At 37.9% G+C, this 23,684-nt stretch overlaps 2 protein-coding genes and 1 long non-coding RNA gene across 18 annotated transcripts in view; 1 reads left to right on the top strand and 2 right to left on the bottom strand.

Moving 5' to 3' along the window:
* The window catches only part of Sap47 (Synapse-associated protein 47kD), a 36,575-nt gene that overhangs the window by 5,386 nt on the left and 7,505 nt on the right, over positions 1-23,684 (bottom strand). For 3 of the 16 annotated variants that reach the window (XR_016196670.1, XR_016196671.1, XM_018112873.3), the window contains exons 2-7: positions 15,718-15,765; positions 5,687-5,920; positions 2,547-2,644; positions 2,069-2,169; positions 1,714-1,988; positions 1,528-1,646 (exon numbers count right to left, since the gene is read on the bottom strand). Coding sequence is in view for 12 of the 16 variants with exons in the window: in XM_018112873.3 (XP_017968362.1) it covers positions 1,528-1,646; positions 1,714-1,988; positions 2,069-2,169; positions 2,547-2,644; positions 5,687-5,920; positions 15,718-15,765 (875 nt within the window). In the remaining 4 variants the exon portion in view is untranslated. Of the gene's footprint in view, positions 1-425; positions 723-1,527; positions 1,647-1,713; positions 1,989-2,068; positions 2,170-2,546; positions 2,645-5,686; positions 5,921-15,717; positions 15,766-23,684 lie in introns of all 16 variants that reach the window. The other 13 variants (XR_016196668.1, XM_089259239.1, XM_018112866.3 and 10 more) reach the window with 10 other exon arrangements.
* Positions 2,738-5,680, bottom strand: LOC149092287 (uncharacterized). Its single transcript, XR_016196677.1, has 2 exons — positions 3,571-5,680; positions 2,738-3,432 (listed from the first exon to the last, which is right to left on the bottom strand). It is a non-coding gene; the product is annotated as an uncharacterized LOC149092287 (long non-coding RNA).
* On the top strand, positions 6,525-7,916 carry LOC108659787 (LON peptidase N-terminal domain and RING finger protein 1). Its single transcript, XM_018112880.3, has 2 exons — positions 6,525-6,812; positions 6,899-7,916. Exons 1-2 carry the CDS (start codon positions 6,648-6,650, stop codon positions 6,938-6,940), a joined length of 207 nt encoding a protein of 68 aa, XP_017968369.1. The 5' UTR covers positions 6,525-6,647; the 3' UTR covers positions 6,941-7,916.

The raw sequence follows: 23,684 nt of genomic DNA, 5'->3' as shown, positions 1-23,684 counted from the left end.
AAGCAAATTGAAATTAAGTTTGAATATTACATAAAAACATATTAATTTTAATTTATTAATATTTAAAGGTGAATCGAAACTGACTTGATAAAACATTTTTCTATTAATTTTATGCCAAGCAGCTTTAGCTTAGCAATAATTCAATTTATTTTCTGCTCTATTATAAAATTGAAAACGGAATGTTATAGAACTTTAGAGTTATCGTCAGTCTTTATACGTATTTCTCGAACACAGACAAATACAGACAGCAATCCTCTGCTTGCAGCCCAAATAAATATACAAAACTTGTGACATCTTCGAGACTTCGACTGAAGTCCCAAGTTCTTATGTACAACCAAAAAGTAAAATGTTACCCAATAATAATTAGAACGAAACTTAATCAAATCACAGTTAGCTATTGCATTTCGCAAGCTAAGACCTCTTACCATCGGTGCTGGCGAGTGCCTGTTGGGACAGGCTATCGATGCCCAGCTTGCGCATACCGTCTTGGATTTCGGCCAAATCGGTATCATTGGATGTTTGAAATTCGTCCGAAACGAACTCGGACTCGGAGATTTTTTGGGTCAAATCATGCTTAAGTTCTTCGGCGGCCTTCAAATCAATGACAGGCTTCGGTTGGTCAGAGACAGCGGCTATTGCTGTGGGGCTGTCGCCGCCTGTCGTACTCTTGACAGGGCTGACAGTGGGATTAATATTTGCTTTATCTGGTAATTGTTTAGCTGCTTTCGAGCATGTCAATTCATTACAGTTGGGTTTGATTGTTTTTTTGGTTTTACAATTTGGTATTTAAAATAACCAAAAAATATATACATGAAAGTAAAAAACAAATAAAAATATACATAAATTTAATGTTAAGAAAAAATGTAGAAAAATCAGGAAAGAAAGAAAGACTGAGTTGATTTGATATTTGATTATAGATTATTGATCTTGAGAGCTGAGCGCACGACGAAGTGAATCGGTGAAAATGAGAAACGAAATCGAATCTTCAGCACAGGCGACAGACAGGCCGGTGCAGTTGAAGGACAATTACAAATTAAATTATAACCGAATCCAAATGATATCAAAATCGATTGAACAGAAATGAAACTTAGGGTTCAGATAGCATACTATATAGGCGGTGTGTAGTACAGATACTAGCCGAAAGTTAAAACGAGAGACTTATAACTTGGAGCTAATTCGAAATGAAAAGAGAAAAGGCGCGTGTATGAAAAGAAACGTTTACTAAATCATAAGTGGAAACATAGACTTAGATAGACAGAGAAAGAGAGAGAGAGTTAGAGAGATAGAGATAGCGAGAGCGAGAGACATTATTGGCAGAGTTAATTCACAGAGCGCGCGAATAGCGAGTGTTTGTATGTGTGTGTAGGTGAGAGAAAGAGAGTTTGGTAGAGAAAGTTACTGAAGAGGAAAGCGCAAGAAAAACAAAAACTTGCGCATGTTTATCGCTTCGGTGCAAGCGCTTGATTGTGATCTGTTCTTTGGTCTTTGGTGTGATAGCTGATGGGCAATAAACCATGATGAACTTACCATCTTCACCGCTGGAAGCCTGGCCCACGCCATCGGCGCCCAAAGTGCCCAGCTCGGCGGCCTGAATGATTAGCGAGACTCGATAGAAGTAATTCCGCCAGAAGTTCTCCTCAGTGATGCTGTGCACGGATAAATGAGTGAGAATCTTTAGGGTTAGCTTGGACGGGCATGGCCACGCGCACTTACATCTTGGGCACCAACTCGAAGCGCATCGTTTCGAGCGCCTTGTCTTCGGCCATAATGGCTATGGCAGTGGGATATGCAGTGTCATAGCTAAAGTCAAAGTCAACGCCGGCTGGCGGTGCGCGCACAAAGTTGCGACGATCCTGTGACAAGCCCAGGATTTCCTCCTTGATCTTTGCCTCGTTGGCATGGCCGATCCAGGGGGCAGCACCGTTGCCTGCACCGCCCTGGCCCTTAATGAATGCCTCCTGCTCCTTGTTGAATGACTCGAGTATGGTCTAAACGAGCGAAACGGGGAAGAACCACAAGAATAACATATAGAATATGCGGCTTTAGGATTTCACGCATCTGTACTCACATTATCCTTGACCGTCTCCTTGATCTTGCTGCCAGCCTTGCTGATGGCCGATGACAAGAAGGAGCCAAAGTGCTTGGCCTGCTGTGTTACTTTCGTGGTAACTGTGGAAGCGATAATCGGTTCGATTAGTTCATTGAATATGATGCGAATGAAGTAGAGTTAAAGTAAAAGTGATTCCAACTAATTAATGCAGTCAACCAAAGTCGCTAGGCTACAAACTAAACAGTATTGGGAGATCGGAATATTATCAGCTAGGGGTGTATAAGTAGGTGGGTGCTAGAAGTGTGTGGAGCATATTAACTACGGGTTGTATTTACTAGCTAATTAGTAACCTGTCACCGCTTTCTATAAATTTAGTTCGCACTTCGATTTGGCAAATTGCAATTGAAGTTCACTTTTTGCTTGTTTTCAAGTTGACTTTCATTTGACTTTTTATCAGTATTGATGTTTTTGTTACCAATCAAACTGTGACACGTACTTTTCAATTCATCGCCCTTACCCTGTCCAATTTGACCCTCGTCGCCAGTGGGCGTGCCGCCGCCCGATGCTGGATGCGAATCAGCACCCTCTGTAGCGCTGTAATTAGAAATTGCGTCAGCGTGCAACACAAAGAGATAGAGAGAGAGAGAGAGCAGAAAGGGAGAAAGAGAGATAGAAAATAAGCTTGCGTCAGATTTATGTTTGTGAATTTTGGGTACATTTATATGGAAATATTGTATATATATATCTATATACAGATTATCTGGTGTGGTTATTGCAGTTGAACTCGTGCAGCATGCGACATGCCCAACAACAAAATCAAATTAGACATTTGCCAATTGGATCCCGTTAAGCAACTAATATAATATACAAATCAAAGATACGTGCAAATTAAGTTGGGAGCCTGTAACTAGAGAAGGTTACTGGATCTTATCATAGACTAAATTAATCGATTCTAAATCATATTTTCATTGTTTTAATTAATTTATTGTGCTAATTAGTCAAGTTCATTTATGGATGCAACTAAGGGGGCATGGAGAGCTTACAATTGCGTTAAATTTGCGCTGACAATTAATTATTATACCCTCCAGCCTTTGTAAACGGGGTATAGTGTTTTTCTGCAGCTGTACGTAAGTGCTCAGAGAATCCTATTATAAACAGAGACATTTCTTTGTTCGGAGACGTTTCATTCAGGGAATGTTTTAATTGGGCATTATCAACAACTTTATGTTATACCCTGCAGCTATTGTGAATGAATGAAAGGGGTAAACTGTACGCAAGTGTCAAGACAATTCTAAACAAAGCACCTCAATATTTCATTATTTACAGACATTTATTTTGTAGGGTATCTCTTAGTTGGACATTCCGAGTGAGAACACCCTTACCTAACTTTTGATATAGCCTCTAGCTATTCTGAACAAGGAAAGGGTTATAATGTTTCTGTTCAACTGTACGTAACAGTCAAGAGAGTCCTTAACAGAGCAGCTAAATATTTCAGGGTATCCCAGTGAGAGCACCCTTACCTGACTTTCAATCAGGTTGGTCAGAGCTTTGTGTGTGAATGGCGACTAATTGATAATGCGTTGCCCGAAATTCACTCAATTTGTAAATTGCGCTGCAATGAGGATGGGCAAGCAGGAGATAAATTTATCCGCGCGACGCAAACGGCTGCCTCTCAATTATGTAAATTGAAAGCAATCAGTGTAATTGTCTAATTGCGTTCAAAGCTATATTTAACACCAACTCTATGTCGTATATTAATTTAGTCTATGATTGTGTGAGCCTGCGACAATTACTATATGTTTCCATAATCACATCACGTTTATGTATATTTACACGTTTGATTTTAGTCTCAGTCAAGGACAGTTAATATTTAAATTATTTTTGATGATTGCGAGGTGAATGCAATGTGAGAAGAATATATGTCGATTGATTGATGCAAACCGAAAGGAGGAATGAAAACCAAACCAACTGATATTACAAATGCATGAACCTGAACTCAAGAGACCAGAAAGAGAGATAGAGAGTGAGAGACAGAGGACACTAGGACATGCACTAAAAGAGATTTCAGTTTAGTTATTTGAGTCTCCCGCTGTTCGCTTTGTGACTTTAAGATCAATTAGAAAGAACTCTAGCACAATTGGAGAGTGTATTTGGAAGGAGCTGCAGAGTTGCAGAGCTGAAGAAAATGATATAGTTGCTACATACATTTAAAATCAGATGAGAAAAAATATAGTGAAAACATAGAGAAAATGATTACTGAGACACGATGAGCTACACATCGACACTGAGAAATTAGGATGGAATAAAAAACATTGTAAACTAATATCAAATCAAATGATAACAGCTATTAACAACAATTAGTTTTTAGTTAGTTTTATCTACTGCGTAGCCACAAGGATATTTCCAGATTAATTTGGTGTGAGTTTTGCTTAAATCCTTGAGGTGGTTTGATGGGCCGCTCAATAATGATGGAATCTGATACTTGAACATTTCTTTCTGTACTAATCGCTATATATATTAAATCAAATTGATTGAATTTTTAAAATAACGCGTTACGAAATGAAAATGTGAAATGAATCAAAGTGTGAAGTCAACTAATGATGGTCTTTGGTTAATGTTGTATGGGGCGTGTCTTCTTACAGCATGAATCCAAAATTAAATGATTATATAACTTGATTATGAGTTTTATGGAATTCGTTGTTTATGTTGCCGTCTCTTCAAGAATATTCTTCGACTATCCATAATTGTGTCCCCTTACAAAATGTCGAATTATCAGAGTATAATAAAAAACTTACCTTAATCAACTGATTGATAAAAGTGAGAAAAACTAATTCAAATTTTGCAAAGGGACAAAATTCTGTTTGATAATCGACTTTTTGGCACTTTGTTAGTTAATTGTAAGTTCCTTATTGGATATTAGGTATACATACAAAAACGTTTCAAAGAGTTATATGTGGGTAATTGTCTGTACAGTATAAAGACAAAGTTATAAGTAGTCAAACTAAATTTAGAAGAAGAGTTTTGAATAAAAAAAATTGAGCAAAAGTTGGAACAAAAAACGATAGAATTTGTTTGAAAGTGAATAAAAGTATTTGGTTTTGTTTTCTTGTTAACTTTTTTAGCTAAATAATTGTAGAAGAAAAATTGGTGAATAGTGAAAGACAAAACTAAATGACAGTAGTCATAGGGCATATTTAGGGTAACTTGTGTTTAAAATGTATATATATATAAATATGTTATTATTAGTTGTATCTTATTGTTTTGCCACTTTAGTGGGCGTATCAACGCAAAGGCTTGGGCGGGAGCTGTATAATTAATTTTGGTTTCGTTTCAAAATTCAAAGTTTCGTCTTGATTCATTCCGCAGGTTGAAACAAAACAGAAAAAGAAATATCCCGACAAACAATAGCCGTCAAGTGAGCAAAATTTCAACAAAAGGTGCGCCAATCGTATCAAAAAGTTGCACAAGAACTTAAGTAAAATAAAAAAAACTTACGAAAAAAGAAAATAAAAAATTTGTATATATAGGATAAAAGAAAACTTAGTAACAAACGCGCTTTTATATATGATCTTTGCTTTATGTTTGCCGCTGTTTGTATCGCATATAATTCCGTCATTCTTAAGCATGGGCCCATACCTAATATACCTCGACTTGTCGTCATCATCGCCTCCACTCACAGTACCCGCAGCCGCGGCATCTGCAGCGCCCTCGCCGCCCTCTGCTCCGTCGGCGGCGCCGCTCTTGCGTAGTCCAGGAATCGATGGTATCGATGGCATCGCCGGCATCGATGGCATCGACGGCATTGCCATGGCCGGCATCGACGGTATCGAAGCATTGCCCAACCAGCCCTTGGCGCTGCCCAGCCAGCCGCTGGAAGTAACAAAACAGAACAGAAATGGCATGAGCATAAGTTAGTCAACAGGACTCCTGCACGATAATCAATCTCGGCTGCAATTTGACGGCGCTCAACGCTTGGCTGCTCATAAGCAGACTCGATAATATCTATATATTCTATTCATTCAATAGTATGTCAAGCAATGAACAGGCGCGCATCAACTTGGCAAAAACTACTTCACAAAGCCCACTTCACACAAGCACGCACTCAACCAACCACAGGGTGTTCCAGGGCACAGAAAGCCATAGATCGAAACTAAATAAGCACTGTATTAGTTAAGGATATATAATATATTACTTCTACATAGCATTAATATATATTATAATAAGTAATAGTATTCAGATGGTCCTTCCGCACAGACACCCTGTACGATATTTTCTCTTACTTTCTAGAGTCTTATTTTTTTGCTGTGCCCAAAGGTTTGCGATTTATTGTAGAATCTTTGTTTAATGGCCGCTGTCATAAATAAAATGAAAGCTCGTGTAATACATTTAATGCACTCAACATGAAAAACGAGAGCGTAGAATGTCAAAGATGAAGAAGAAGAAAACAAAAATGTGTCAAAAATATTGCCTTTGCATTAAACTTCACGTGACATACGTTTGACTCGTATTTTTTTGGTCGCACATTCATAATCATCGGAAAAACAAACATTCATAAAAAATTAACTAAAACCGAACAACAAAAGGAAAAGTACTACAAATGGACGCTTCTGAAGACTTTTGTGCTATTTGCCTCTGCCGCAAGCATCGCATTGTGAGCACTCCATGCAAGCACACATTCTGCAAGCGCTGCCTCAAGAAAGTCTACGATGTCTGTCTCGCCAAGGTCTGCCCACTGTGTCGAGCTCCGTTCGAGTATTATATTGTGAGTATGGCGAGTCGCTGCAAAGCTCGCTAATTGGCAACTTGTTCTTAGCGCTGTGAATCTCTATCTATGTGTCTCTCTTCCAGCGTGAACGTGGCTCTGGCATTAAAATAGTATTTCTGGCATAGATCTCTACATATACATATAAACCGACGCGACGTTGGTCTAATTTGTTCAGTTACTTAAATTTTCCTGTTCTTATATTTAAAAAAAGCATTTTTTTTTTTAATTTCTGGTTTTACCTTGTTAAAACAATGTTCAAATTAATTTCTTGTATGTGCCTGCGAAACTCTGAAGCTTTACAAGAACTGAATACAGGGACTTGGAACATGAAAACGAATATTTGATTAAAAAAAATATAAAATTCAAATAAATCTAAGCAGATTGCATTTTACTCTTGGGCTGAGCTCACTAATCGAAATCACTTGACTCAGATTCATCAATGCCGCAGAGCGACGCTTCGATTCTATCCATTCAAGCAACAAGCAGCACAAGCACAATCCATGTGGGGCGATGGATGGAGCTCGATTCAATTCAATTCGATTTGATTCGATTCTGGGTAACATGCAATGCCAAAGCGAAGGTATTGAATGCTTTGCCTGCGGCAATACAAAGAAAGGGAAAGAATTGTCGAATTGCCGTTTTGCCACGCCATAAGCGTATCGCATGCTAAGTATGGATGATGACGAAGCTGATGATGATGATGATGATAATGGTGACGATTATGATGATAAAAGGACACGTTAGACCAGTGAAGGCTAAAGCATATGCAATAAAAATTGACAAGCAACGGAATATTACAGGCTAGCTGACATTCCATTTCATTGTGCTCTATGGACGCATTGACAGGGCAAAGGGATGCAGTGAGAAGGACTGCATTGCAATTATAATGGATATACACACACCGACACACACGCATGGGATCGATGGGGAATGAGCTCAGCGATGCGACAAGGACTCAATGCATACGAACAAAAAGTGACCATAAATTGACGCAAGTTAATTTCATTTCATTGCAATATTTATTGAGTTTCGCCTCGTGCAGCACCTATGGATGACAGACAATAAATGGAATTATTAAATGCATACATTGTACACGAATAAGCCATGTCGTGCTCAATTAGCCAACAGAGTTCAAGTCGGGGCTTATCTCTTGCAGCTGTGCAGCTTTGCAGCTCTGCTGCTGATAAGCCCTATAACTATCATTAGCATTCACCATCTTAGCCAAGTGGCCAAGTGGCCGGCTCCACTGCCACTTTTTGATGTGATTTATGCGTTTTGGGGGGCGCGATGCTTTTACGCAATTTTGTTTGCCTGACAGACGGCTACAGTGTTTATTTATGGCCCGCCTAGGACTATACAGCATTCGCATAATACTGCCCAGAGTCTGATAAGTGGCATACTTAAAGCCAGAGAGCTGGGCAGCGCCATCCAGGCATGTCGTGAATTTAAGTATATTAAAGCAGACCTTTAGCCTCTTCTCCTACACAAGAATAATACATTTATTTCTCTTTACTTTAGACTCTTCATTGAGACTGTAAAAATGAACCCCCATTATAAAATTTTGATTAACAATTTTAAATGAAAATAATTATTTGAAATATAAACAATAACTATTATTAATATTAATTCTTTCTAATTACTAAAATCCATTTCATTTGCTCAAATTAATTGGAAAAACCACAAATTTTTCAATATAATTTTTTTTTTTTTTTTATCAATTAATTTGGGCAAAACATATACACATATTATATGAAATATGATTTGTACAAAATATATAATATAAAAAACTTTTAAATAATTATTATTCAAAATTAAAATTTTTAAATAAAGTTGAATTGAAAAATGTTATATTCATTTAATTAATGGTAAAGAGTTCTCTATATTTTCGTTCATATTTTCCAAGTGCTATGAAATATCTTTTTTGAAGACGGACGAATTTCAATCTTCAATTTCATTCCTACCCAACATGTTGTGGTCTGAGACCTTAGAGAATTATTTTTTACGGAGCTTTTGAATTTTCATCATGTGCAGTATTTGTCAGTCCATGTTGAGAGAATTTTTCACGCTATATGCGTTGAGCCATTCATATTGATGTGGTTTTTCGTTGCTTGGTTTTTTTTCCTTTTTTCAGTCGAATTGCAGACAAAAGTTTTAATTATAAAAGTTTGGCGCAGTTGCCGTTCTGCAGAAAAATAAGCCATGCCGCAGGACTCTGCACATTGACTTACACGCACACATGCAGAGAGCCAGAGGCTAGGAATTTAGACAGCGATAATTTCATAAGGAATCCTTTCGGGCCAAGAAGTTAAAGCAATTTTAAATGTCTCTCATTTTTGCATTTAATTATTTACTTTTCAAGTTAGTATAAGCAAATCTGCAAAGCAAATAATTTAGCTTCACCTTGTCAAGAACTGAATGTTTATTCAACATATATTTTGCTGAAGAGAGATATTGAAATATATTTTAAATTTTAAGTTGTTTCAATTATCATATCATTTTATTTAAGATTGTACATCTAACATCCTTAAATCAGTGAGAGCTTGTTTTAATTCCTACTTTGCTAAAAATAGGTCGACTGCTAATTCTATTGACCTGAATCTGAATAACTAATGCGAATAGTAAACAAAGAAATAACTAATTATTCCTATTCATTTGTGTTTGCTGTCTGTGCAATGCAGCTCGATGCAGCTCTGAATCCAAGTCCCTGCGAATGCATTTAACAAGCAGAAGGAGGCATATTCAGACCATTTACATTTTATATGGGGAAGGATAGGATGGGTCGCATGGTTGTAACAATGCACTCCAGCCTATCTATCTATATGTATGTCTGCCATGCAGACTCTGTATGTATTGAAAGTTGCAATGCATTAAATAACAGCAACAGGGTATAGTAGCTCCTAGAGCACTCTTATTAGTCTGAATTGCATTTTTTTCTAAGCCAAGCATTTTCTCTGTTCTGGGTTTACACATGGGTTATAAAAGGATTGAGAAAATATAAAGGAAGTACATCACTTATATTTGCTGTATGTACAGAGTTGGGAATATCTAAGTTGAAGAGCAACAGCTAACCTCTATTAAACATAAATTAGCTTTATCTGATGGTTTACAAATTATTATTATTTTTACATTGGCACTCAGAGAAAATTCAAATTTTTATCACATTTACTCACAAGTATTCTATTTGCATTCAAATGTTATTAGTGTTATTTTTTATAGTTTGTCAATGAACTTTCACCCAACAAGTTTCTCTCCACAAATTGAGTTTTCATTGTTGCGTGAACTTTGCAGTTAAGCCAACTAACCGAATTGCCCTGATGCTGGCTGTATGCTCCAGAGCATTGTTCCCTTTATGCCAACTACAATAAAGACTTTTGACCTTAAATTTGCCTCAATGAGGGAAAATATGCAATTAAATATAAAAATAAATTTGTTTTCTTTTTTTTTTATAAGTTCATGACAAAGCAAAGGGATAACAGACCAACAACAACAGTAACAACAACGGCAAGAACATTCAACCAACACACAAATCGCACTTATGCAAATTGAAGTAAGGACGGCGAGGGGCAAAGCTAAGGACAACAGCTGCAATATGCAACTGCAGTGCAGAATTGCAAATGTGGCACACTGTGCGGAGGATATGTCAATGTGACACATCAAATTGCCCGACTCTACACAAGCCCCCCTACCCGCCCCTCGTGCCTGCTGATGCGCAAATTGCATTCGCTAACGTAGATGGCTTTTTCCCTCTCCTTTCTTTTTTTTTTTTTTTTTTTTGTAGTCGATCTGCCTGATTGCTTATCGCCATTTTATGGCTTCGCGCTGACAAAAAACACAAATGGCAATTGCCACAATAGGTGGATAGACGATAACAGCGCGAGCGGATTTTAACTAGCCGAGCTTGCTCCACTGGCTGTAAGTGCGCTTTTTAATTGAGTCTGTGTCGAGTGTCGGGCGTGAGTTTGTACTTTAATTGGATTACTTCGTCGTACCGAGATTGCGCTGGCTCTGATTTCAAAGCTGCCGAGACACGCCATTTTAAAGTAAGCTCGAAAGTGGAAAGCTGAGGAAGAAGCAGCAGCCATGCCTGGCAACGCCCGCCCGTTGCTACGGTAAGCCTCTGATGGATCCACGTGCGCAAACAAGCCCACCCACGCACACACGCACATACGCACACACACACATACGGCCAGCATATTAAGGGTAATGGTAAGGGAAATTTATTGCATTTGCACAGAAAAATAACGCTAAATGCGTATAAAAGCTAAATAATATCATGTTGTACGGCAACCAAGCAGCCGGTATGATGCTGACGCACAATGCTTAGGGCTCAGCAGGCAGCACTGGCATCGCGAGGGTGGTCAGAGTAGTTGGCCCCGATTAACTACATTTTGTGTGCATGGCCAGATTTAATTAAGAATTCTGCTACCTATAATTTTATATAACTGATTGTTTTTTTTTTTAATTTTGTATGAATTTTGAACAGAAATATTTTGCTAAAAAATACAAATTATATATTCAGTAGATTAAAAACAAAAACTCGATAAAGAAGTTATAATAATATATATTTTGCATGATATTATTAGGTATGTATATTGTTTTCAACACAGCAAGATAAACTTTATACATAATTTAATAAATAAAATCCCAGCATGACAGAAACAAATTATAACAAATTTGTTATTTATATATTTGGACAATAAGGAATTTCTGTATTCCATAATATAAAACATGTAAAACATGTTAGCCCGATGAGGGCTTTGGGTTGGCGCGTATTAAAGCGGAACGTCTCAAGTGATTTAGCAGAATCTGATGTTAAGTGCATAACTGTCAAACCCTTCTCACAAGTTGGCCCTCGCAGGGGGCAGCCTCTTTGAGGGTAAGGATATAAGGCAGTTTGGAATGCCCCGATATAATGTTGATTTCAAGTTTAATGCAGATTTATAAATTGATTTGGAAATGGCAAGCTTTCGAGCCACCCTCGCCAGAGAGACGCAACAGCCAGTAAAGGAAATGAAAAAGAATGGCCAAATCCACATTTGACAAATTACCAGCAAGCAGGTAAACAGCAGGTAAAGAGACAGGTGCGGCAGGTGAGTGGGAGGGCGTAATGGATGCCAGCCCCCGACAGGAGGTAAACACCGTGAAAAATGGAGCCTATGAATGACATATACTCGCCTATCGCGTCCATCTATTGTGATGATCATGTCTGGCAATTAATAATAGATGCAAGGCTCATTTAACGCCTTTACAATGGCCACGCCCACAGTCGATAGGTAATTATTGTTTGACATTTGACTTCCGTTGTTGTTTTCGTTTCAGCATTTTCATGAACTTTGCTGTTAATGCCAGCCGCTTTTCATATTTTTCTTCTCACATTTACCACGCAGTCTTCAATTTTCGTTTTATGTCTGCGCTGTGCACGCTGAATTTTTCCAATTATATTATTTTTATAAGCAGGCGCCGTAAATTGTGCCATAAAATATGCAATACAGCATCGTGGAATTATGAAATAAATACGAATACTGAGACTTCTCAAAGAAACTCGTTGAAATTGCCTCTGATTGGCTGAAAAGGTCAATCCAATGGGTAGCTGCCTATAGATGCTCGAGTTCACTTGTGACCTTTCCACGAGGCATCATCTGCGACTATGATTGGCAAAATAGTGTAAAATACTACTTAGACGTCAGCTGATACGGCGAAGCTGAGATGATTGCCAAGGTCGACCTTGACTGAGCTGACAAGGCTGAGCCAAGATTTCTTACTCTGAAGAGTTATGATTCAACAATTCGCTTTATTAGAATTCATATACATAAATCTAGATAATCGATGCTATGATACAAAGAGGGAAGAATCAAATCCTATTGAATTTTATTAAAATTGTTAAGTATCTCTATAAAAGAGAGGAAGCCTCCAGTTTTATTGATGATAATAGACTATTAAATACTTTCAACAACGTCAGATATTCGTATGAAAACATCGATAATTTAGCCAAAAGTGGGAAAAACTAAATTAATACTATACATCGCAGAGACTATTGAATATAGTAGTATAAAATCATCGATAGTTTAGGCAAAAGTGAGATAATACAAAAAATACCTCATTTTTTTAATTAGCTTAAATTCGTAGTAGGCTTTTTAAACCAAACGAAAATGTTTCTTCATAAATAAACGAAAGTTTTGATCAAAAGATCGAGATTTTAACTTTGAAGTAATAAATTAAAACTGAAAAATATTTAATATATAGAGAAACTATATACGTCTTGCAAGTCAAAGGGTAGACGTCTCGCAGTTGGGTAAGTAAAGTGTACAGCTCCTGATGAGTTTTTGCTGAGTGTGAGAGATGATTCTGTTCTCCTGGGATTATATATCTAATGGTATGTGCTATGCTGGAAGAGCGGCTCTCCACTGGGTCGAGCAGTCTGTAGACTATAGTCAGTTTGATAGATCCTTAGTCTATTATAAACATGACACACCGACTTCTGATGATTGAGGTACGCTTTTTCTCTTATCAAATATATTCCAGCCCAGCAACTTAATGGCCCCTTACTAACCCTAGCATATTAGTGCCCATTAACTGGGCGCAGCTTCATTATGCTCTCCCACTTCCCCTAGTTTAGAGTAGTTTGGTGGAGGCTTAGAGTCGTGTCATGTGCAGGCCATTTGTTTTTAACCCTAGGCGCTCATCTAATCATTGGGCAACAGCTAAGTTCTTGATGGCTCGAAATCCTCAGCAAAACATAACATTTAATGGCGCTGGCAGCACCTGGCAATGGGTATATAATTGAAGTGAGCACTGCATCGCATCGCAGCCCACTTCCGAGTCCCAAGTCCCATTCAGGTCTTTAGTTGTCGCCGAAGCCTTCACAATCTACTTAATGGGATTGCTTAACTCGAGCAGAGCTTGTGGCCGAGAGCAGCATTAAAATATCCTGTGACTGGATCCGACTCTGGTGTAAACGTAACGAACGCAGAATATAATTATAAAAACAGGCAACAAATGCTGCCATAACAGAGAGAACAGAAACTAAATAAAAAAGAAACCAAAACTTTGTACAAATGTCTAAAAATATCAGCAGCTAACTGCAAACGTTGCGTGTCGCTGACAGGCAAGAGAAAGGCTCTGAGAGGTCCTTTGGCTGCCCTAATGTGGCCCAGTGTTATAATACTCTAAAACTTTTGACATTTACCGGGGCACGCATACTCTAATACCCAGCACACCTGTGTGTGTGTGCGTGCGTGTGTTTGTGCTTGTGTGTCTGGCTTCATGTATTTCATTTGCTTCTTTTTTCTTTTTTATTAAAACATAATAATGCGCCTTGGACGCGAACAGTCAGACACTCGTGTGTTGCCTTATATGGGCAGATTATATACAGTAGCAAATAAATCGCATTAACGGCAGTTGATAGCTTATGTGATTTGTGCGTGTATCTGGGTAATATGTCAAGAGCGTCGCAAGTAAGTTCCATTGTCTGCTCATTCGAATGCACATAAATAACTAACAATAAATATGTGTTCGATGTGTTCCAAACACCAACTGAATACTCTTACAATATGGGATGTTTTAAGCCGGAAGACTAAATTAGAATTACGAAATTACTATTTAACAAATTGATGAAATTATATTATTAAATTTATATTTTTACCAGATCTATTTCTGTTAGTTTTCACTTTTTTAGAACTCTTACTGTGTCTCCATCTATTATGAAAATAGTTTTAAATGTCTCCAAACTAATCAAACAGTATTAATAAAAAATTCTTCATTCTTAGTCATTTTGCTCCGCATATTAATATTAATCAAAAAATTAAATTCCGTCCAAAGAAAGGGTATACGAGGCAAGGACAAATCACTGAATGATAAACAATCAGGACACACTCGTTGCTCGTTGCCATGGCAGCGCACTCAATCAAATGCAGGATTGGGGACGTGGCAAACGTGGACGTGTCTGGGGCAGCAAACAAATACACAAAAAGGTGCAAATGGCCAGGATTTTATGCGCATTAATTAAAGGTAACTTAGCACAAAGGCAGGCCCCAAAGGCTGCCCGGCCTGAGCACGAGCACAAATGAATTATTTAACATGATATTTAAGCTGATTGAGATGAATTATCTCGAAATGAATAGCTGATGGCAGTAAACGGGGCAGTGGATTGTTGGTCGACCGTGGGATTGTGACACCTTGGGATTATGGCAATTTAAGGCTCAACATGTGGATGGGCCCAAACTGTGCTGGAATCGCTTTTTGGCCTGGACTCGCGATGGCCTACAATTAGCAGAGCAGCTGAACGTAAGCCGAGAGTGCAGCCAGGCAAAATTACACATAGCCCCAAGGGGACAGCGACATCCAAAGTGACATGACAAAATCTTGTTGCATATGCCGCGGCGCGATGGCCGCCAGCGAAGCGATTAAGTTGCGCAACTTTTCACATATGAGCAGAACTTTGCGTGGGCTTATGTATGCGTGCGTGTGTGGGTGTGTGTGTGTGTGTGAGGTGGGTGCATAAAGCATGGCTGTGACACTCGCAAACACTTTGGCGCAATTAAAGTTTCGAAATGCCATCGGGATGCGAGTCCCCCAGCAGCAGTAGCTTTTATTTGACTTTCTCTACAATTATGGCGCCGAGAGTTTTTCTTTTTGTGATTGCCTTTGCCATTTGGCGGCTTAAGAGACAGCCAATGGGCGTGGTCGGGTGCTGGTTTTATGGTAGAAAGTTATGACAGCATTCAGTTAATAGTTTCGCTTTTATGTTTAGTACGACATACTGATGTCTTTACGATTCCACTTAAAACTGGCGTGCGGAGTGAAAGTAATTTTATTTAAAGAAAATGTTTATTATAGCACTATAATAAAATATAATGAGTCAAAAATAACATAATTATAAATTAAATGAATATTGAAAACTTACGTGGCTTCGCTGACTAACGAATCTACCAGGGAGGATGATTTGGGTAGGCTAAAATAAAATGTGTGCAAAATTAAATAACAAAATAATAAAAATGATGAGTTAAAAGTTAAAAAAAATTAAAAGTTTTTAAATAATCCTTAAACACAAATAAATATTAATATTAATTTTAAAGAGTGAGCAAAGTGGAAAGTACTAAATTATATTAAGTACATGTAAAGCAAAATCTTTATTGTTGTGGATTTTCTATATATTCGGTAGTTCCATGAAAAACTTATTAAAATCAATATTTCAAGCCGATTTTTATCTTTACTTGAAGTGACTATAAATATATATTTAAGAAACAATCTGAGTCCTGGCTAATTGTTTTTTTTTCTCAATATTTTTCACCTTGACCTTAAGTTAAATTCATCATCGTTTGAGTTTTGCCTTCATAGTTACCTGAAAAGAGGGAAAATTTTGAATTAATGAAGATTTATATCTTTGCGATGGAAATGTTAAGAAATTAATTAGACATTTTACGTTGAGAAGCCGGCAATTAAGGCCCATGAAAGGATTATCTAATGACCGGACCGAACCGAACCGAACCGAGCTAAGCCGAGTCGACCCGACCCAACTGAACCGGATCGGACCACTTTCCACATGCAACCAACTGAGTGAATGCCTTTTAATTAAGTCTCGAGATATGATTAAACGAAAGTGATATTATGTTAAACGGAGCCTCGACATGAAAGCCACTGAACGGCCCTTCATTGTTTTCGCACACTACAGAAGTTCAAAGTTCAAACACGCAAGCGACAAGCAAAAGGTGAAAGGGTACAAGATCCAATAAGGCATAAATCTATACAGGCAAGCCTCCGTAAATCAAAATTAATACGAGTCAAGAGAACAAAAGGGACAGATTGTTTGTTGCTCTCGGAACTGGTTGAAACCATCGACGGGTAATGTACGGGCATTGCAACAATTTGCCATCAAGGACCAACACATTGTATCTGCTGGTGGTGTCCTGTTTTTATAATCAATTGACAGGAATAACGGAATGACAGCGAAAAACAAACACAGAGGGAGAGCGAGATACAGTTAAAGAGAGAGACAGCACTCTCGCAGTGCTGAGGTGAACATATAAAAGTTGCAGCTGAGCTGGAAATTGAAATGTAAATCGAGCTGACCTTGGCCCAGTGCATGCGGCATGTTGTTGCCTGATGCCCGAGTCCTTAGTCCTGTGATAGAGCATGGAAACCAAACACGAACACGAACGGCTGGCTGCCATCAAAGGGCAACAAGGCACACATGGATAGTACAAGTTGTGCGAAAAAAAGAAAATTGCAAGGATATCCACAATGTATGCAAAATAATGCCTCATGCTGCCGCAAGCCACAGGCCACAAGGAATTTTTATTTAATTAAACGCAGAGTTCAACCAAACTCAATCTCACACATCGCCTGGGAGCCACGAGGCATTCTAACTTGTTGAAGCCACAGGAAGTTTCATGGCGTTGCTTTATAATGCTAATTAAGTATACGCAGCGTATGCGAGCTACGAAGGCTACAACTGAGCGATATATAATTCAATTAGAATGATGACTTGTCGGGCAACATGAATACGGTCTTCGGGGGCGGAACAGGCCCACAATTCCAATCAGCTAAATAAATAGTCGTAATGAATTTCTAGTTTTAATTGGAGCGTAGCCAGCAATATCAATCAATCAATCAGTTGGATAAACAGCTCAAGTCCCTATATAAATATAGTTTTTGTTGTAGGCATTTCAAAATATTTGTAGATACATATTTCTAATGCAATATACAAAATGAAATTGTACTTCAGTTTCAAGCAGTTCTTGAATGGAGCTCAAGCTGTAAGAAGAGAACTTAATGAGAGTCTGCTGCGAGCACTTCAAGGCTTTGGTTGTTATGAAATGTTGACAGGATGACCAGGATAACAGCATAGTTGAAATATCATTACCAGGAGACGTCGAGGCAGCGCCAACTTCAAAGTCTCTGACAGACAGACCCCTTGACCTTTGAGGGGGCCCTGTATTATTTTCATTGGTATGCCAGCACTTGTTTAAAGGGGTCGCTGCTAAACGAGGACTTAGCTTTGTAGGGGTGCTAGCGCATATTTCATTACTCAATTACAAAGCAAACAGTTGGCGCATGCTGCTGGAGCAGTTGGCGCTTGCAATTTTCAATTAACGAGTGAGTGGCAGACATTACAGTCCACAAAGAACTAAAGCCCCAAGCTAAGGTCATATTGCCAGGCGATATGAGCCATGCGCCATACACCCATGGCAGGCCGAACTGAAGAGGTCGATAATCAACAGAGGTGTGCGGCAGCAGAATAACATCTTAATGAAGGATGCAGCCCCTGAAATAATGCAAACCGATTAAAACCGCACATTGACGTGACTCTAAGCCTCAAGTATTTAATTAAGAAATCATTTTCCATTGACACGTCAAAGGGCGCAAGGCTGTTCTCGACACTGACTCGTGTCTGCATTCACATTGATTGGGTACGAAACGAGAGTCGAAATAAAAAACATTCTATTCGAAATCAAGCCAAAGCAATGGCTGCTAAATTAAGTGCAAATGCAATGCAATGTATGTAAATAAATGAAATTGAGCTATGAAAGGCAGTTGATTAAGCAATCGATTTATAAAGGGGAGAAGTACCATTAAAAAGATATTGAGAATAGGGATATATAAGGCATTTCAAATATAATATATGATCAAATATGTTTTTATCGATAGATTGTTTATATAAAAGATATTATATAGCTAAATGTACTTTTATAATAATTATTTATTAATTTATTTTTCAGAATGAAAGAAAGAAAGCTTACATAAATGAATTAATTAATATTTAATTAGGTTATTTAAACTTGTAACTATTAGAAGTTTATTGAAAAAAGAAGAAAAAAAAATAATAATAATAAATTATTAAGTGTAAAATAATTTATTGACATTAACAAATGTAATTTATTTTGATTTAATATTAAAATGCATTAAATTTATAAAATTTTTTTTTTATTTCAGTCCCACGAGAGAAAAGTTAGAGAAAATTGTGTGTTGTACAGAAATATGAACTTGACAATATTAAGTGAACAAGTAAACCGGATTAAGAGCACATATAGTTATTAACGTATGACTTGGGCATTTCGTTTCATCTTTAATGCCTATTTAAACTTGGAAAGTTCTCTGGAAAGGCTCTAGAGCTGCTACGCAGTCGGATATTTATATAAAAGTTTGAGAGCGCTGTCAACATCTTGTCACTTTCTTTATGAGTCAAGATGTTGGCCACCGCTCCCCGGGTGTTCATGAAATAAGGATGCTGCCAAGCAGGAAGCGGCGGCGGCTTTGTTTGGCAAAGCAAACGGCACCCGCGTCCCCCATAAGCCGGCAGGATGTTGCTTGGGGCGGAAATTGTATTGGCCATAAAATGTTTGGTGGCTTTTGAGGCACAGACACAGACACAGACGGAATCAAGGAGTTGCTCCGAGCTGGAAGCTACGACAGCTATTTTTAGATTAAGCCAAAGGTCGTGCTGGCTCTGGCACATGGAACAGCCCTGCCAGCATATTCTTGGACTGTGCCTGAAAATTTAATAAGTTTGTCCAAAATATATATCGACAAAGGTTTGCATTTACTTGATGGCTTGTCAAGTGCACTAAAGCAGGCAGCCCCTAGTACTAGATCGTTCACTAATAATTTAAGGGCTTGTCAGTTAAATAGTTTGTGCTGTTTGTGCACCTTAGCACACGTAACTAGCCTCAGGTGACTCAGCCGAATCGGAGCGCTGATGTACTTAGGAGTCGGAGCTCAAGTTTGGGCACAAACTGAAACTCAATCATGTCAGTAAAATCGATTCAATTATTTAAGATGCCCTGAGTTATTAAATATTTAATAATACATTCAATATTAAATTAAAAATACTTTTTACTTGAGTAGAAAATGTAAAATAAATAAAAATAAAATAAAATACAGTAAATGTCATTGCATATTTTCTCAGCTTTATTCAACTTGAAATGGGTCTAAAACACGAAAACCTAAGAGCCAGTAAACAGCAACACTTTATGAAATGAGTTGGTCATTAAAAGTTGAAAGCGGGCCACAGCCGAAAGGGTCGCTAAATATTGATAACATAACAATTAGATTAAACGAGGACTAAAGTGGAGCTAAGGAGTTGCTCTGTGAAACCACAAAAGCGAAATTGAGATGCAGTGAGGAAAACCTTAAATTGCAAATTGAGTGGGCGAGAAACAAGGGAAAATGTTGCGACATAGCCACAAGGTGTTGGCTCCGGCTCTGGCTCTGGCTCTGGCTCCCTGGGCTGCTTCTGTTGTTGACAGAATTAATTGCGCACGTTAGCGACGGGCGCACAACACAAAATTAAATTGCAAAACGACGTGCCAGCAATAGCAGGAGCAGTAGCAGGAGCAGCAGCAGCAGCAGCAGCAGGAGCAGGATGCCGTGGCAGTAGCAAGAGCAAGCACGTCAGCCACTGCGCTCCTTGTTGCCGCTGGCATCTAGCAGCGGAATTGAGTTAGGCGCTGTTTTTCATTCCAACTATAAACACATTTGCAAGGCCAATAGACGCTGCGCAGTTGTGGCCGCGCAATTGCGTTATGTCGCCATACAAAGGCTGTCCACGAGGCACGCCAGCTAAATTGCGTATACGCCGCCTATGACCAACGCAATATTTTCGAAATTTAACTTGCAAGACTTTAAGAAATTTCTTTCTTACGTGATACAGTTAAGCCAAGAAGACAATGTCAAGTCAAGCCATGATTAATCACTGGCAATATATGTTCTCCTCAGAGTTGAAAGCTTTAATATATTGACTTAATAGAATACATATTGCTTAGTCGACAATTTGTTACTTTAATTCTTTTGCATGTGCTAAAGCGTCTGTCATGCCGATAAAGCTGTATTTGTACAGTCGCTGCTTATCCTCTATTAAAGCAGGTTTAGGGGTTCTAAAAAGCAGCCAAAATGAAATGACCAACGTTTACGCTTCAGGCTGTGAATTTTACACTTGGGATGACCTTTTCATTCAAACACAGTAAACAGAAACACACACAGACATATACCCACCCATACACACACACACAGACACACACACATGAGCAACCGAGTCTGACTTTTGAAAGCAGTCAGCAGCTATTAGCGTTATGCAAATAGAACTAAGAGCAGTCCCAGCCCCAATCCAGAGTCCAGAAGTCAAAGCCAAACCCAAACCCGCACCCGAACCCTCCGCCATCGAAAGCAACCTAGGGTTGCTAACAATTTGAAAATTTTTAGTAAGTGCGCGCTTATCAAACGCGTTTTAGCATTTTATAGAGCGTGCGAGTTTTATGTTCATTTGACTGGCTCGCCAAATGGATGTGGCAACGGAATGAGGAATTACAGAATGCCGGATTAAGAGCTGCATAACAATGGCGACACTTTGATACCCTGTATAAATATTTTCAATTAAAAATGATGTGAAGTGGATGTATCTAGTCTTCCAGAGGCAAAAAATAATGTCAATTGATAAACAAAGATTCGACACTGCGTATAGGGTATCTATCTGTTATCACTCTTTACTGACTTCCTAAATCCCTGCAAATATTAAATGTTCTCTGCTCGGGATTCATTTCGCCAAGCGGAACTGCATAGTTGAATAAACAAGAAAACAGATATGAGATATAACAAAATATTTGCTCTTTACACATTTGTGTTGAAATGTTATGAATGATATTACACTCGGAAAATCAAATTAGATATATATATGAATGAAATAAAAGTGATTTAAGCTAACTGATATAAATGTTTAATGCAAAAGAAAGACAAGATAAGAGCTATTAAAAATCATGCGTGGAGTTCATAATCTGAATTTTCAGATTAGTTCACCTACATTTTACTATTTCTTAACTTCTAATTAAAATATGACTTTCGAACGATGATAATGAAATGGTAAAAGATATTGAAAACAATCTAAACTTTTAATGAGATGGCTTACTCAGGAATATATTATACACAGAAATATTTCAAATGTGGATTCTCTATTTTACAGTCGGAGAGACGGATATGGCTACGTAGACTCAGCTTGTGAGGAGCTAAAATATATACTCCGAGACTGAGTTTTCCTTTCGCTTTTTTCTTCTGACACAAATGAGCTAAAAAGAGCATTATAAACATTTTCCGTGAGTTCAGGTTGTAAATCAGTTTCATAAATTTATTTTCCGCAGCTTATAAAACATTTCTGTTATCATTATATGGAATCTAACTGAACTTTTTCTTTAAAGTTGACTTCCTGCAATATTTTTTCGCAAACTTTTGCCGTATCTCAACGTGAAACTTAAACAAAATGTTTTTTTTTTTTTTTTTGTTGTTGTCACAGTGGATCCGTAGAAAATACGAAAAAAAACACGTAGACATTGCGCTTTTACGTTACGGCGTAATTTGCTATTTTGTAGCATTTTGGTAGCCTGAAGACATATAACAATTTTTATGTGTGTGCGTGCATTGTCTCAACACACACACCCACACACACACACAAACACATTCTGCCAGTTAGTTCGTAGCACCCCCTTTTCTACTTTCACATCATTTGTTGGCATTACTTTGGCTGTCACTTCCGCCGTGCGTTAATATTTATGTCTTGATACGACTCGCCTCAGACTACGCTTTCGGTTGTATCGCTCCTTCCGTACCGCCAACTACATAGCTCATATACGTATATATTTCTAGATATACATATATGTAACCCTTTGTATGTATGTGAAATGTGCGTAACTTTTGCCAGTTTTTCCGTTTCCTGTACTCGTCGCCACTTCCGTGCACTTTGCCCATTGTTCCCTTCTACACATTTATCTTGATTTCTCCCAGCGCCAGCAGCAAGACAACGGGATACTTTAGCATATGTTCACACAGCATCCGCCATATGCTCGGACGGACCCAATCAAATTCGTTTAGTGCTGCAAATCAAATCACTTAGAGCCATAAAAAAATACGAAAAGATTCAATTGTATTCAAACTAGTTAAGGAAACGTGGGCCTATGAGTATAAAAATAAATGGAATGAAAGCATATGCGACCATAAAGCAATATGAAATACAGTTAGTTTAATACTTTTGCATATTTATTAAAAAATACATATTTTCTCTGCTCAGGCTGCAAATTAATTACAGAGCAAATGATAAGTAAATTTGCACAATTCCAATATTAATTGCTTTCACAACAATTATAATTATAATATTGCAGCTGCTGTAGAGCAGAACTTTAATTAAAAATTACATTTAATTAGGATGCTTTACTAAGAGTACAACAGTTCGTAAGCTTAAGACTCCTTGAAACCTTTTTTTAATGTCAATTAAGTGAAGCAGCAGAGATAATTTCAATAAATGTAAATAAATACATATAAAATATATTTATGCAGTTCAGTTCAATGTTGTATTTTTTTTACAACTCTAAGGTGTTTTGAATCAAATAGCTGACTAAATGTTTGATCTATATATGATCTATATTTCTAATTAATATCACGGCAGTTAAAAAAAATGACTATTGATTAGAAAACCGACTTTATTTGTAGCTGCAAATATCCTTAAAGCAAACTCTAGTCTTATGACTAACTAAGCCAAAAGAACTTTTCTTTTGACCGTTACGCTCACACATTTTTTTCACAATTCGCATGCAGGCAATTAAAACTGAGCACCATTTTAAGGGGTTACAGTTAATCGATTATATTATTTCTTTTTTATATCCTGCCTGTGCCATAAAATCAGCTGCCAAACGCTGCCAATTGGCCGTCAATTTGATTTAGCCAAGCTGTACAACTGCTGTGCAGTAACAAAATGAGGCTAAGTGCAGGTCAGAAAAATGGTGTCCATAAAATTAAAACGATAAAATTGATTGAACGTTGAACGTTCGAGACCAGTGCGCATGTGGGCTACTGGCCGACGAATAAGTCTTTCAGAATGGGCAGCAATGCAGG

This window comes from Drosophila navojoa, chromosome 2 (assembly GCF_054131105.1).
Source record: "Drosophila navojoa isolate 15081-1374.11 chromosome 2, UAZ_NAV_1.0, whole genome shotgun sequence".
NCBI lineage: Eukaryota > Metazoa > Arthropoda > Insecta > Diptera > Drosophilidae > Drosophila > Drosophila navojoa.
This window is presented reverse-complemented; position numbering and strand designations above follow the sequence as displayed.